Here is a 14,817-nt window from a genome sequence, read left to right on the forward strand (position 1 = left end):
ACAGCGATTTAACATCCTTACTGCTGGGGCGCTGGACCCCTTCGGGAGATATTTGGGAAAGTGGCTGCCCAGACACCAGAGATATCAAAAAAGAAGTGCGAAGAAAGCTGATTCCAAAGAAAAACGATTTTTTGAATCTCGCCCGTCTAGAAGATAGATTTCACACTAAATGGGCCTTCTTATCAATAATTTAAAACCCAAACTGGACCCAAGAAGCCTAATAATTGAACTTTTCTTGCATTGCGTGTCCATACTTTGTAACACAATAACTCCAATGTTAAGACTTAAAAGAGCGTGTCCCTTTAGGCTTTTACCATCTACCTACGTAAAGACAGTTCTTGTCGATGCCACGCCAACCTTTCTAGTCTGTTTCTAAATATCTTGCAATTGATATTCTTATTGGTTAAGAATAAGTCTATCTAAGATTCAAGCCTAGAAAGTACGACTCTTCATCCCAAAGGCAACATTCCAAACCGCGTTTGGTATTTCGTGTTATCCACTTATATATATAAATTCTCAAAGTCAAGCACAACCCACAAAAACACATCTCAACAATTCTCTCGAATCATCCGCCAAACTCGAGATAATTTTCAGCCATGACAGGATCCCAAGAAGAGACTCACCAGCCTCACACCGTTGATCAAGAACATCCCAAAACAGTAGAAACAGAGCACCAACAACAACAACAAGAAGAACATCCTTCATCGTCTTCGTCTCCGGATCAGAAGAAATGGGGTACTCACGTGATGGGAGCTCCGGCAGCTCCCGTGGCTCATCCCGATAACCAGCAGGCTGCCGCTTGGGTCGCTGGTGATAACCGGCAGATGCCGCACCAACCTTACATCGTCTACTCTCCTGTTGAACATCCTCCGTCTAACAACCCTCTCGAGCCCGTCATCGGAATGTTCCATACTTGGAGCCGCAAGGCTGAAACCGTCGCTCGCAACATCTGGCACAATCGTAAGTCAACGATCTGAAGTTTATAAATATTCTTAGGTTAATTTTAGATTCAATAACTGTAATTTATATAATAATTTTTATAAAAAATTGGAGGACAAATTTTCATCAGTGTGTAACGAGAAGCGACTTTGGTCTCTTTCTACATATGACTTCGGTTCCCATCAACTTTGAGCGATCTTAATGAGTTTTGTCGGATCTTGTTGGTTTGTGCAGTGAAGACGGGACCGTCTATGCCGGAAACGGCGTGGGGAAAGGTTAACCTGACGGCGAAAGCGATAACAAAGGGAGGTTTCGAGTCTCTCTTCAGGCAGATATTTGGAACGGACCCGAACGAGAAGCTGAAGAAGACTTTCGCATGTTATCTCTCCACGACAACAGGCCCTGTCGCTGGAACTTTGTATCTCTCGAACGTTCGCGTCGCTTTCTGTAGCGACCGTCCTCTCTTCTTCACCGCGCCTTCCGGACAAGAAGCTTGGAGTTACTACAGGGTGAGTTAAAGTCATGTCTAGTAAAAATAAAATCGGATTGTGGGATAAGTTTTATAATGTTGTTTGATGGTTGATGGTTTTTTGGGCAGGTGGTGGTACCGTTGGTGAATATTGCGACGGTTAATCCGGTAGTAGTAAAGGAGGATCCACCGGAAAAGTATATTCAGGTGACGACCGTGGACGGACATGACTTCTGGTTCATGGGTTTTGTGAATTACGAGAAGGCTTCTCATCATTTGCTGACTAGTGTCTCGGATTCTCATACCGCTCCTACCTATGCGTCTGGTTAGAGAAATATATTACAGTGTTTGTATCTTGTTAATTTGCTTTCTTTTGTATGTGTGTGGTTGGTTTCTACTGCCGATTTTCTTTATATATGTTTATGTAAGTTTGATACTATAGTTGGACTTTTTGCAAGTCTTGAATTTAAATACATCTATGTTTCGATTAGAGTTTGTTTTTCACTTATGTGTAAATGATAAATCCTTCTGTTATAGTTTGCATACCCCTTTACGCCTTTACCACGTTTTTCTTGTTTTTCTTCACTTGTTATGGCGATTTAGACTCAACTTCTAACATAGAGCATATCTGTGTTGAGGGATCTGTAAACCATAGATAAGAACGTGGTCTATATCTTTCCTGGGGCTTAAAAATTGAGTCATTATCTGCGGGTTTCGTCCCTTTGATCTGCCGTGGAACAAATATGGATCGACCGATTCAAAAAGTAACATGCAAATTGAGTCAATTTTAAACGGGATGGATATGGATCGACGGAATATATTGATCATTTTAATTAGAAGATGCTTGTATAATGTTGGGTATTTCGTTTGTCATCAAAAAATATTTATGAAACTTTACTTTCTAAACACAAAAATGTCTCAGGTTTTGTGTAAAAGTGCATTATATATAACATGTTAAAATACATATATTAATTTTTAACATTTGTTTCTTTTAAAAGTTTTAACCTTTGTTTCTAGAAACTTTCCCTGAATGTGATGCAGCATAGACATATTTGCATTAGTGTTTCCATTCTTCTTAACTGAGTTTTTCTTTTAAGTTTAAGATAAACATATAACTTTTAGCTTAGGCAAATAGGAATATAAAGTTAGTATAAATAGGGGCATCAAATGATTGTGTAAGCTACCTTTGATTTTTATAAGATATTGAATTTTCTTAAGAGTTTTAACGAGCACTGAGAAGATCAAACTTTTGATCTTTTACTTATCTAGCTTTCACTCTCTTTCAGTATGTAATCTAGTTATGGTACATTTCGATTTATAATATATTTATTGTTCTATTTTTCAGTAGAAAGTTAGGTTGTAACACGTTTAGAGGTATGAATCTTGACACCACTAGAAAAAAAATCTTGACACTAAAACAAAAGGAAACATAATTTGACACGCCGATCAACTTTATCTCAAAAATTTAGGGATGTCATGCTTTATTAGTTGAGACTAATGAATAATGTTTATAATGTGTCTAGATAAGATTAAAGACCAAAAGAAGGGCAGGTTGATCCCTGGAAGGTAGATAAGAGTGTTGATGTCTTGCATATTTGCATTGTTTTAACCATTCATTCATAAGCATTTGCATCATATAGATTAGGATTTAGACATGTTTAGGTTGCATTTGGCATACATATGTCTCAATCAGGTATTGGAACACCACATGGAGTTCTTGAAGACATTTGGAAGCAATGTGATAAGAAAGGAGGTGAAATATGAGCACGGATGGAGGCCTTAGAGAAATCTTCTGTTGCTAAGATTTTGTGGAGACACAGGAAATTGAGTTAGCTTTCTAATGGAAGTGGTTTCAAGTCATTTGGAGATGTAATGAAGGAGTTATGATCAATTTACTAGAGGCATATCCATCCTGGTCGAGAACCGCAGAGTGACCTTCCGGAGCGACCCCCCAAGGTCGCTCCCAACCAGAGCGACCAACCAGAGCGACCCACCTAAGTAGCTCGCGTTTTCATCGCCCGGAGACACAAAAATGGAGGCTGGAGCGACCTCTCAGAGCGACCCCCAAGGTCGCTCCAGCCCCTTTTGCTACACGATTTTATGATTTTTCAAGGACCTTTTTGCAATTTCTTATGCACGTTTTTACTCTGAAAAACCTAATGTTTAAGTATGTTGTAGCCACCTTTTGGCAGATAATCTTTGATCTATTGAAGAACACAAACTCTCTTAAGAAAAAGATTTCTTTTTGGCTTGATTTGTGATTGTTCTTGTGATTTCTCTTCTATTTCTCTATATGATTCATCTGAAATCCATCATGGGTTTAAGAGGAATCATGGGGATTAGTGAGTAATCACCTTTTGGATTCATGGGTTAGGGTGATTAAGGGTGATTAGGCTAGTTCTAGGATGTTTTAGGTGTAGATCATACTTGTTCCTTGCTAGTAGAGTGATCTTAATGCATCATTTGAGTAGGCCACTCAAAGGGTGATCTCTAGGCATTTCCCACCCAAAAGGTGTTTGATGAAATGCCTGAGTCAACTCTCCTAGGTTCTTAGTGTACTTTGCCAAAGAGATTTGTTGTTAAAGATGCTAAGATAGCTAATAGACTTGTTAGTAATGATTGCTTGCATGTTATTCAACCAAAGACATTTGATGTTTGAGACATGTTAGCAAATGAGCATTCATCTAGACATAGAGCTTGCTTAGAATTGTGTCTAGGCTTAAGGTTAATAGTTTGATTGATTCATTTGTCATCCTTAGTTCGAAACTTGATCACCCAAGGTCTGAAATCCCTATACCCATGAGTTCTCCTTTCCAATAGCTTAAAAGTATCATTTTTGTTCCTTGCATTCTAGTTTTAGTTTAAAAACCATCCAATTCACTGATTGCACTTAGATTAGGCAAATACTTGCATTCTCTCTGCATTTGAATCCCTCAGAACTGGTTCGACAAACTTACTTCCACTATACTATCATTTGACTTAGGAGCCTCAAAACTCCTAACATCAAATTGGCGCCGTTGCCAAATTCTGAGTTTGATTTGAACATTGAGATTTAGTCATTTGCTTGAGACTAAGTCATTTTTATTTTTGTAAGTTACTGATTCTCTTCTTCACTCTTTGTGATTTTCAGGTGTATGAACTTGAGGAGCAAGGGTACATCAAACCTTGTTCCAAGAGCCACAGACATCAGAGCTTTAGAGAGAGAGTGTACTAGAAAGAGAAGACAAGAAGAGCAACAGGCTCAACTGCAGCCACTGGAAGCTGCAATGGAAGAACAACAAAATCCTCAGAACCCCAATGGACCTCAACAGCGACCAGCTCGCCCCATTGGCACTTATGACCGCCCCAACATCCATGGTCCTAGACTTGGAATTCGAGCACCAGCTGTGGCTGCTAACAACTTTGAGATCAAGTCAGGACTGCTAAACTGCATAGAGAACAACAAGTATCATGGTCTGGCTGTGGAGGACCCATTTGATCACTTGGATAAGTTTGACAGCTACTGTGGTATGTCAAAGACTAATGGTGTGTCAGAGGATGCCTTAAAGCTCAAGCTATTCCCTTTCTCTTTGGGAGATAAGGCACGTCAGTGGGAGAAGTCTCTACCAAGTGACTCCATCACCACTTGGGAAGACTGCAAAAGGGCATTCTTGGAGAAATTCTTCTCTACTTCAAGAACTGCTAAGTTGAGGAATGAGATCTCCAGCTTCCAACAGAAGAACTTGGAAGGATTCAGTGAAGCTTGGGAGAGATTCAATGGTTACCAAGCTCAGTGCCCACACCATGGATTCTCTAAGGAGAGCTTGCTGAGCACATTCTACAGAGGTGCTCTTCCTAAGTACAGAGCCAGACTGGATACAGCTAGCAATGGGTTCTTTTTGGGGAGAACTGAGGAAGAGGCAGAGGCTCTGGTTGACAACATGGTTAAGAGTGATGCAGTCTACAGTGGAGACCATGACAGAAGCAGCAGAGGTGATGACAATCAAACAAGGAATGAGATAAAGGCTCTTCAGGAGAAGATTGACAAACTCATTGCTGATAAGGCCACACAAGCGCAGGTGAACTTTGTTGGCAACCCAAGCCAGGAGATACCTCCTACTGTCAATGAGGTTGAGGGTTTGGAAGGGCAAGAAGAATTGTGTTTCATCAACAGTAATGGTAGCTGGTACAAGAAGGAACCCAACTTTCAGTACAACAACTACCAACAGAAGCCCTATTCAAACAACCAGCAGAGTGGTTATCAGCCTCGAAACAACCAGCAGAGCAACTATCAGCCTCAGCAAAACTCTTCTCCTAGCTCCTCTGCCCCTCAACAGAGCAGCACTGATGCCTTACTGAAACAGATCTTGGAGTCTCAGACTAGAAGTGAGAAGCATGTGGGCTATGAGCTGAAGAACCTTCACTCCAAGATTGATGGGAGCTACAATGAGCTCAACAACAAATTCTCCCACCTTGCTTCTTCTGTCAAGAATTTGGAGAATCAGTTTGCTTCCATGAGCTCCCACCAGAACCGCCAGCAAGGATCTCTACCTGGAAAGTCAGATCAAAACCCCAAGGAAGCAAAAGCTGTCACACTTAGGAGTGGTAAGCAGTTGACTCCTGTAACCCTCACCAAGGATGCTGAGAAACAAGGTGAGGAGGTGGCCATCAACCTAGATGATGAAGTGGTCATTGTTGATGAGAAGACAGATGCTGAGATCTTGGAGAAGATTGTGAAAGCCAAGGGTAAAGGAAAGGTTGGAGAAGAGAAGAAAACAACAAAAGATGGTGAATCTGCTGCTCCAGCAAGTGAGAGCTCTCCTGTCCCCCCTCCCTATGAACCAAAGCTTCCATTCCCTGGTAGATTCAAGAAGCAGCTGCTACAGAAGTACAAGGCTTTGTTTGAGAAGCAGATGAGTGAAGCTCAGGTTACAATGCCCATCATTGATGCTTTCATGCTGATTCCTCAATACAGCAAACTCCTGAAAGATGTTGTAGCTGCTAAGAAGAAGGAGATGGAGGGCATGATGGTTCTGAGTCATGAGTGCAATGCCATCATTCAGAGGCTTGATGCTCCAGAGAAGCTAGAGGATCCAGGATGCTTCACACTCCCTTGTGCTCTTGGACCTATGGTATTTGAGAAGTGTCTCTGCGATTTAGGAGCTAGTGTCAGCTTGATGCCTTTGTCTGTGGCAAAGAAGCTTGGTTTCACTCAATACAAGAAGTGTAGACTCTCTCTGGTGTTGGCTGATCGTTCAGTGAAGTACCCTGTGGGCATCCTAGAGAACCTCCCTGTGAAGATTGGAAGGTATGAGATACCTACAGACTTTGTGGTGCTTGAGATGGGTGAGGAGGCTCAAGACCCATTGATTCTTGGAAGGCCATTCTTAGCTACAGCAGGAGCTATTGTGAATGTGAAGGAAGGGAAGATTGACCTCCATTTGGGCAAGGAGAACATCCTCCACTTTGACATCAAGGAGAAAATGAGGAACCCCACTGTATTTGGACAAGCCTTCACCATTGAAGAGATGAATCCTCCTCCTGCTGATGATCACTTTGATGAGCTACCACCTGAGGAAGATGGGGTGTCAACTCCACTCTCTGCACCTAGCCCAGCCTGATCCAAAGGAGGCAAAGTCAAGCTAGAGACTTAAAACAAGCTCACTTGGGAGGAAGTCCCATGAGTATCCTTGTATATATTGCATTAGTATTTGCATTATCATTCTATTGCATAAAACAATGGGAAAGTGAAGTTGTGTGCAGGTATTGAGCAGAAAGTCGGACACCAGAGCGATCTCATCGCAGCGACACCTCTAGGTCGCTCCACCTGGGAGCGACATGTCTAGAGCGAGATGCCGAGGTCGCTCGCGTCACACGCGAGTGGAAACACAGAAACTGACCGTGGAGCGAGGTCTCCGCAGCGACGTCACGAGGTCGCTCCAGCTGGGAGCGACCTGCCGCAGCGACCCTTCCACCTCGCTCCCGTCTCAGGTAACTGGAAACCTCCCTTCTCCCAGTTTTTCTTTGCATTTGAGAATTTCATTGGGTACCTCACTCACACAGAGACTGTGTGATTTAAGTGTGGGGGAGGTACCAAGTATTTGATCATGTTTGTTTTCATGATTTTGAGTCTCATGCATTGCATATTACATCCTTATTTGCATAGAAAAATCCAAAAAAAAAAATAAAAAATTTGAAAAACACAAAAAGAATCATTTAGTTGCATCATTTGCATTTTTAGGATTGAGTCTAGAAGCATATAGGTTGCATTCATGCATTAGGGGGATTTCAACCTTGTAAAGAGCTCATGCTAAGTACTGAATTTGTTGACCTTTGTAATCATGACAAGTAGCTTGAGCACCCTTTAGAAAGCTTGTAAACTTCGCGCCTTGAATGCTCCTCTTGAAACTCATTTGACTGTTGATACTCTCTCTTTGAAGCAAGCTCCTGTTTTAATGTCTCTTGCATATGGTCCCTTGTGTACTAAGTCATGGATATACACACTTGAGTTGTCCCATCTGTTTTACCAATCTTTTTGACAAACTCAAGTGGTACTCCACTCCCAAAACCCATACCTCCTTTTTAAACCATCATTATTTGTTGAGTGAGGCCTCTTTGGAAAGCTTTACATGTGCATAATGTTGAGAGTATTGGGAACGACAATGCTTAGTCTCCATTCTTGCTAGATTAGTCACTCTATTGTCTAGCTATAGGAAGGGGGTGAGTGTTGTGATTGTGATTTGGGAATATGAAAGGTTTGACTCTTGTGCTTAAATGATTAGTCTTTATGGGATAAGTGGAGAAATATCTAGCTCTTGTTATGAAAGTCTTGGCCCCTAAATAAAAAAAATAAAAAAAAAAAAGAAAAAAAATTCGAAAAAGAGAATAAAAAGGGGGCTAGCAAAGTTGTTAGGAGCTCAGATTTGTTTTAAAATTGTGAAAATCCCTTATTGATTTCAAAAAGAAAGAGTCTGATGTGAAAAATGTTCTTGGGATCTTTTGGTGAGAGATGTGAGTTGGGTTTGACATTGAGGAATAATTGAATATCTTGTGTGTTTGGGAAAGGGTAGAACAATGGAGATTGAGCATTGTATGCATGAGTTGATCCCTTTCTTAGATATATTATGTGTAATGTCAAAGCTACTTTGTTTTGAGAGTAAACCACCATAAAAGATCATTTTGAACCTCTGATTTCACTTGCATTAAAGCCTTTGTCTTACCAAACCAAATGACTTGGACCAGTTGACCATTTGTGAGATGTCTATTGAGTTTGCTTCATAAATGTTAGAGAGATGTGGATTTGTGGTTTGTGGATGCATGATTAATGAGTGTAGAGATCAAAGGAGCTGGGATAGGCTTAGAGAAGTTAGAGATGGATGAAATCTTTGCTCTTGCTATTTGGTATGATTATGCAAGGTTGTTAGGTTGAGAACTAAGAAGAGTTTCTTTTGGTTATGAGTCCCCACCTTCAAACCTCTTCTCCTTGGTTCTTGAAAGTTTACTTGTGGACAAGTAAAGGACTAGTGTGGGGGAGTTGATGTCTTGCATATTTGCATTGTTTTAACCATTCATTCATAAGCATTTGCATCATATAGATTAGGATTTAGACATGTTTAGGTTGCATTTGGCATACATATGTCTCTATCAGGTATTGGAACACCACATGGAGTTCTTGGAGACATTTGGAAGCAATGTGATAAGAAAGGAGGTGAAATATGAGCACGGATGGAGGCCTTAGAGAAATCTTCTGTTGCTAAGATTTTGTGGAGACACAGGAAATTGAGTTAGCTTTCTAATGGAAGTGGTTTCAAGTCATTTGGAGATGTAATGAAGGAGTTATGATCAATTTACTAGAGGCATATCCATCCTGGTCGAGAACCGCAGAGTGACCTTCCGGAGCGACCCCCCAAGGTCGCTCCCAACCAGAGCGACCAACCAGAGCGACCCACCTAAGTAGCTCGCGTTTTCATCGCCCGGAGACACAAAAATGGAGGCTGGAGCGACCTCTCAGAGCGACCCCCCAAGGTCGCTCCAGCCCCTTTTGCTACACGATTTTATGATTTTTCAAGGACCTTTTTGCAATTTCTTATGCACGTTTTTACTCTGAAAAACCTAATGTTTAAGTATGTTGTAGCCACCTTTTGGCAGATAATCTTTGATCTATTGAAGAACACAAACTCTCTTAAGAAAAAGATTTCTTTTTGGCTTGATTTGTGATTGTTCTTGTGATTTCTCTTCTATTTCTCTATATGATTCATCTGAAATCCATCATGGGTTTAAGAGGAATCATGGGGATTAGTGAGTAATCACCTTTTGGATTCATGGGTTAGGGTGATTAAGGGTGATTAGGCTAGTTCTAGGATGCTTTAGGTGTAGATCATACTTGTTCCTTGCTAGTAGAGTGATCTTAATGCATCATTTGAGTAGGCCACTCAAAGAGTGATCTCTAGGCATTTCCCACCCAAAAGGTGTTTGATGAAATGCCTGAGTCAACTCTCCTAGGTTCTTAGTGTACTTTGCCAAAGAGATTTGTTGTTAAAGATGCTAAGATAGCTAATAGACTTGTTAGTAATGATTGCTTGCATGTTATTCAACCAAAGACATTTGATGTTTGAGACATGTTAGCAAATGAGCATTCATCTAGACATAGAGCTTGCTTAGAATTGTGTCTAGGCTTAAGGTTAATAGTTTGATTGATTCATTTGCCATCCTTAGTTCGAAACTTGATCACCCAAGGTCTGAAATCCCTATACCCATGAGTTCTCCTTTCTAATAGCTTAAAAGTATCATTTTTGTTCCTTGCATTCTAGTTTTAGTTTAAAAACCATCCAATTCACTGATTGCACTTAGATTAGGCAAATACTTGCATTCCCTCTGCATTTGAATCCCTCAGAACTGGTTCGACAAACTTACTTCCACTATACTATCATTTGACTTAGGAGCCTCAAAACTCCTAACATCAAGTGTCTAGTTGGTTAGCTTGACATTATATATCGACGTCAAAATCACCAGTACAGACAGCGTGGGATAAATGAAATTAATAAAGACGTATCATCGTCAGAGAGAGAGAGAGAGAGAGAGAGAGAGAGAGAGAGAGAGAAGAGAGAGAGAGAGAGAGAGAGAGAGAGAGAGAGAGAGAGAGAGAGAGAGAGAGAGAGAGAGAGAGAGAGAGAGAGAGAGAGAGACGAAAACCCTAGAAGACTTATGGAGAAGTGCTCCTTGCTAGTGATGTCTTGACTATAACTCCATCGATCTCAACACGTGAAATACATGCATCTGACTCTTTCTCGTTCATTTTTCTTATTCATTTTTATTGATCTGAACAAGCAGACCAAACTCCACTAGTCACGACTTTGTTTTGGAGGTGTAAAAGTAAGTTGTATATATTTCTTAACCAGTTAAGACTAAGTTGTAAGAATAAAATCGAATATAACTATCAAAACAAAAGTCACTTTATATTCATAATTTTGCAAATATCGAAGTAATAAAAACGACTGAGATGTAAATCTGTAATGGTATAGTGCTACATGCAGATCTTTTCTAGTGAAAGTGTATAAATTACTTCGATATCGAAGTATAATGCTTATAAGAAGAAGAAATCGTTTTAGAAGATACAATTTTAGAATAGAAAACGAAACAATGTCTGAGTAATCCAAAGTGAACATTATAAGGAAAATACATGTTTGGATGGTCACTAAAGCCGCATATTGTTCTACTTGCTGTGAAATTTTTAAATTGAAGTATAAGCAAATACATTACAAATACGGAAAGAATAATGCAAAAAAGTAGTAGTGATCATGTTTAACAAATAGAAAAATTCATAAGAAAAAGAATATTAAGAAATTAATTCCAAAAGCATGTTTGAAAACGAAATAGATCTTAAATTAAAAAATGAAACGTATAATGTCAGAAGAACCCAAGGTGACAATGTTTGCATAACACAAAAATTCCGGGATCCAATATGATTTGAAGATATTTTATAAGATAAAAAAGTATGACTGGACCTTGCGTTATTTCCCGGTGAATTTAAAATATCTTCTTTATGTTGCGCCATTAACATGTGTTTTCATCATTGAATTAGTAGTAGTTAAGTGGAGGTTGGGAGTAACGCAAAAATAAAAATAAATAAATAAAAAGAAGGCATGAACCTCGTGCGTTATATCTGACCGATACATTAATTCTTTTAAAGCTCACATCACATGAAGTATCCCTTTTATCATTACTTCTTCTCGCGCCTCTTGTCTCCTTCATCCCTCTCTCTCTCTCTCTCTCTCTATCTCTATTTCTTGATATCTCTGCTTCAGCGAGAAAACAGACAAAACATGACTAATGTTAACACAGAGCTCGATTTCTTCGGTCTTGACAAGAATCAAACCAGTAACGCTCCAAAGCCCATGTTCAAGAAAACTCTCGACCGTCGTCGCAGTTTCCGAGGTTCTTTTTTCTTTTTTGACTAAAATTTCCGAGGTTCATTTTTACCTTTTTATCTCTCTCAATTCTCATATTCTTCTTGTTTCTTCATTTTTTTTGTAAAAAACAAATATTAATTTGGGGATATTTTAAGAATACGAAATGTAGTAAAATGTTTCCTAACGATCTGGTTTTAACATTCATTACAGAAATGCAAGGTGCGATTTCTAAGATAGATCCAGAGATTATCAAATCACTATTAGCTTCTGGTGCTAAGCGTTTTGACTCATCCACAAGATCGCTTTCAGTTCCGTCTACTCCGAAGGAGGATCATCCTCGAATACCGTCTTCTCCGGCCCACGCACCTCTTTCCAGGTTTTTATTTTTTTAGAAGTATATTTTGACATTTTGGCGCAACCAAGAATAAAACATATAAATATTTGATTTTGTTTTTTTGTTTTCAACAAAATATTTCCTCAGGCCTAGTATGGAACTTGTCTGTGGAACTGTTCCTATGACCATCTTCTACAATGGAACCGTCTCCGTTTTCCAAGTGTCTCCTAACAAGGCTGGGGATATTTTGAGGGTTGCCATGGAGACAACACCAGAGAAAGACAAATCGATGGAGAAAGATCTTTCGGTAATCCCTCCGACCACCCTAGGGTCAAATCTCTTTGGCAAGAATCTAGAAGGAGGTTAGTAACAAAGTAATCATGAGTACCTACAGTGCATGATTCTTCAAAAATATGCTAGTTATTATATGTCATCTAAAAGGGTTTGCTGTTAGCAACATGAACATCTATATAGACAACTGACTTGAACCTTGAGGACATCCACTTCTAGTTGTTATTTACCTTTGAACTTTGAATATATTGGATTAGATGATAATATCTCTTATATATCATTTAAGATTTCTTAACTTGATGTAAAACTTTATTTTATTTTTTGAACAACCATGGCATTAGAATAAAAATAGATGTTTTATTTCTAAATCACTTTTTGAAATGATGGTTCTTTAATCATTAATCTAGGAATATAAGACAAGAAATGATTACATATCAGGGTTAGACTATGTGAATCAGACTATGTTATCTTATTAAGATATATGAATTTACAATCTAAAATCAATTGGTAGTAAATGAATTTATCTAAAACCAATTGTTGCAAATGTATGAAGACTTTTTCCAATTTCTGATTTGAGAATTTTTCTGTAACAAACTCTGTTAATTGGTTATGAACTAGGATTTGAAAGTGTAATCATTGTATCTGATAAGGAAGTATTTTTTTGTGTGTGTGTGCAGATCTTCCCATCGCAAGGAGAAAGTCACTACAAAGGTTTCTTGAGAAGCGCAAGGAGAGGTAATTGCTCTCCTACCATCCAAGGATTAACCCCAAAACAATTAAACTAAAAGGTTTCTTATTCTTTCTTTGCGTCGACCTTTACCCATTTCATACGAATATTTCATTCAAAACCCATGATATAAATTATTAGGAGTCGTACCTCTTTTAATCAATAGAACTTTTAAATATGCATGTGGTTGTTCAGCGAAGCACATGCTTCTACGTAGACATTGTCGAGCTATACGTATATCTTAAAAAGCTTAGGTCATTGTGGAACTTCAAAAACGTGTTGACTTTAGATCTCTCTTTTTGTTTACTTCCGACAAGGGATATCTTTCAAAATGATTTATAAATAAATGATGAGATAATAAGAAAAAACACCGAAAGAAACTAAATATTTGTTTGTATTATTCGTACCATGCGGCCAAGAAAGATTGACGTGTTCTAAATAAGTTACTGTTGCTATAAAATGCGTTCTCACATTTTCTTTATCCTTTTTGTTTGCTTGTGTCATGCAGATTAGTATCAACGTGTCCTTACTTTCCGACATCAGCCTAAAACGAAACTCTCATCTCTTTCTTTTTTTTTGTGATTGAGACGTGAAACCAAATCAGCTCACCTTGCATTTGGCTTCTCCCCAATCTTTTGGAATTACGACATATTTTAGTATATTACGTTTTTTCCTTCAGAATATGCAGTATCTTATATAGTTATATAAGTATTTTGTTTATCTTCTTAAATGATTATTATTATCTCTTATGTCAAGACTCAGACACTTTGCGCTATTATATACTTAATATTTCGACTACTTTCTTTTAACCATCTCTTGTGCAATTCATCTCATTTATATGGGAAAACCAAAAGGACATAAACAACATAGAAGACCAAATATATATTTATGGTTAGCACTAAACATGTGTAGCTAGCCGATATAGTTGTCTAATTCTCATCACAAATAACCAGATCAATCTGGTGCTGATGGACAAATCTCCCAAAAATTAGTCAATTGAATCTTGGTCTATAAATACTCTTTATTACTATAAAAGGCCATAGAAAACCAAACCGATGGACGTACGGTCTCTAAGGACAAGAAACTCAGACATAGAGATATAAAATCAGCAAGTTAAACAACTTCAGAACAAACAAACTACCAAATACAAACCAAATTAATTTTAAAACAAGATTAAGAATCGTCAATCCATTGCTTAACGCTCGAGACTCGACTAGCCCAACGTAAGAGAATAATTTCCACTGCTTCTTGTTGTAATTTTTAGTTCTTGGAAAAGAAAATGAACACGCTTCTTGGCATCTCGTGAAGCTTCCGATTGCGTATTTCAACTAAATGTGTCTATTATCCATTTCTTAACTTTACTTCTAGTGAAAGCATTTTAGCCAATTAGTTAAAGTTTAAATGCGTTTACACTCAGATCACGAGTTTGAATTTTAAATTATGCAACTTTTTGCAGATTATATAATGCAAGTGTTCAAAGATTTCAAAGTACTGTAAACAAAGCCGTTCATTGTGATTGTCTGATGCAGAGAAAGCCTGAGAATACTGTCCATCGATTCAAATGTTTTGGTGAAAATTTCATTATGGAATCATTATCCGTAAAACTGTTCATCAATATTGCATATGTTGCACGTAGTTGATTATCAAATATAATAGAATTAGAAATTAT

At 38.5% G+C, this 14,817-nt stretch overlaps 2 protein-coding genes and 1 non-coding gene across 7 annotated transcripts; 2 read left to right on the forward strand and 1 right to left on the reverse strand.

Moving 5' to 3' along the window:
• Window positions 1-456: 456 nt before the first annotated feature.
• LOC108819427 (GEM-like protein 5) lies at window positions 457-1,942 on the forward strand. Of its 2 annotated transcripts, XM_018592466.2 has the most exons (3): window positions 457-960; window positions 1,174-1,448; window positions 1,538-1,942. In XM_018592466.2, exons 1-3 carry the CDS (start codon window positions 597-599, stop codon window positions 1,736-1,738), a joined length of 840 nt encoding a protein of 279 aa, XP_018447968.1. In that variant the 5' UTR covers window positions 457-596; the 3' UTR covers window positions 1,739-1,942. The 2 variants fall into 2 exon arrangements, with proteins under 2 accessions (XP_018447968.1, XP_056858852.1); XM_057002872.1 differs by lacking the exon at window positions 1,538-1,942 and having other exon boundaries at window positions 1,174-1,457.
• Window positions 1,943-5,091: 3,149 nt separating this feature from the next.
• LOC130508796 (small nucleolar RNA R71) lies at window positions 5,092-5,198 on the reverse strand. Its single transcript, XR_008942974.1, has one exon. It is a non-coding gene; the product is annotated as a small nucleolar RNA R71 (small nucleolar RNA).
• Window positions 5,199-11,593: 6,395 nt separating this feature from the next.
• LOC108842681 (protein TIFY 9) lies at window positions 11,594-13,946 on the forward strand. 4 transcript variants are annotated; one of them, XM_057002873.1, is made up of 5 exons: window positions 11,594-11,821; window positions 12,007-12,172; window positions 12,278-12,437; window positions 13,099-13,209; window positions 13,657-13,946. In XM_057002873.1, the coding sequence occupies exons 1-4, from the start codon at window positions 11,710-11,712 to the stop codon at window positions 13,204-13,206; spliced, it is 546 nt and encodes a 181-aa protein (XP_056858853.1). In that variant the 5' UTR covers window positions 11,594-11,709; the 3' UTR covers window positions 13,207-13,209; window positions 13,657-13,946. The 4 variants fall into 4 exon arrangements, with proteins under 4 accessions (XP_056858853.1, XP_056858854.1, XP_018471166.1 ...); XM_057002874.1 differs by having other exon boundaries at window positions 13,099-13,156; XM_018615664.2 differs by having other exon boundaries at window positions 11,595-11,821; window positions 12,278-12,492.
• Window positions 13,947-14,817: the final 871 nt, after the last annotated feature.

The sequence above is a fragment of the Raphanus sativus genome, chromosome 2, assembly GCF_000801105.2.
Source record: "Raphanus sativus cultivar WK10039 chromosome 2, ASM80110v3, whole genome shotgun sequence".
Lineage (NCBI taxonomy): Eukaryota > Viridiplantae > Streptophyta > Magnoliopsida > Brassicales > Brassicaceae > Raphanus > Raphanus sativus.

Excerpts from the sequence above, each read along its gene's own strand:
- LOC108842681 (XM_018615662.2), top strand. The coding sequence starts at position 11,710 with ATGACTAATGTTAACACAGAGCTCGATTTCTTCGGTCTTGACAAGAAT. Across the intron at positions 12,173-12,277 it reads GCCCACGCACCTCTTTCCAG|GCCTAGTATGGAACTTGTCT; the intron begins GTTTTTATTTTT and ends ATATTTCCTCAG. Across the intron at positions 12,493-13,098 it reads TGGCAAGAATCTAGAAGGAG|ATCTTCCCATCGCAAGGAGA; the intron begins GTTAGTAACAAA and ends GTGTGTGTGCAG.
- LOC108819427 (XM_018592466.2), top strand. The coding sequence starts at position 597 with ATGACAGGATCCCAAGAAGAGACTCACCAGCCTCACACCGTTGATCAA. Across the intron at positions 961-1,173 it reads TCGCAACATCTGGCACAATC|TGAAGACGGGACCGTCTATG; the intron begins GTAAGTCAACGA and ends TGGTTTGTGCAG. Across the intron at positions 1,449-1,537 it reads AAGCTTGGAGTTACTACAGG|GTGGTGGTACCGTTGGTGAA; the intron begins GTGAGTTAAAGT and ends TTTTTTGGGCAG.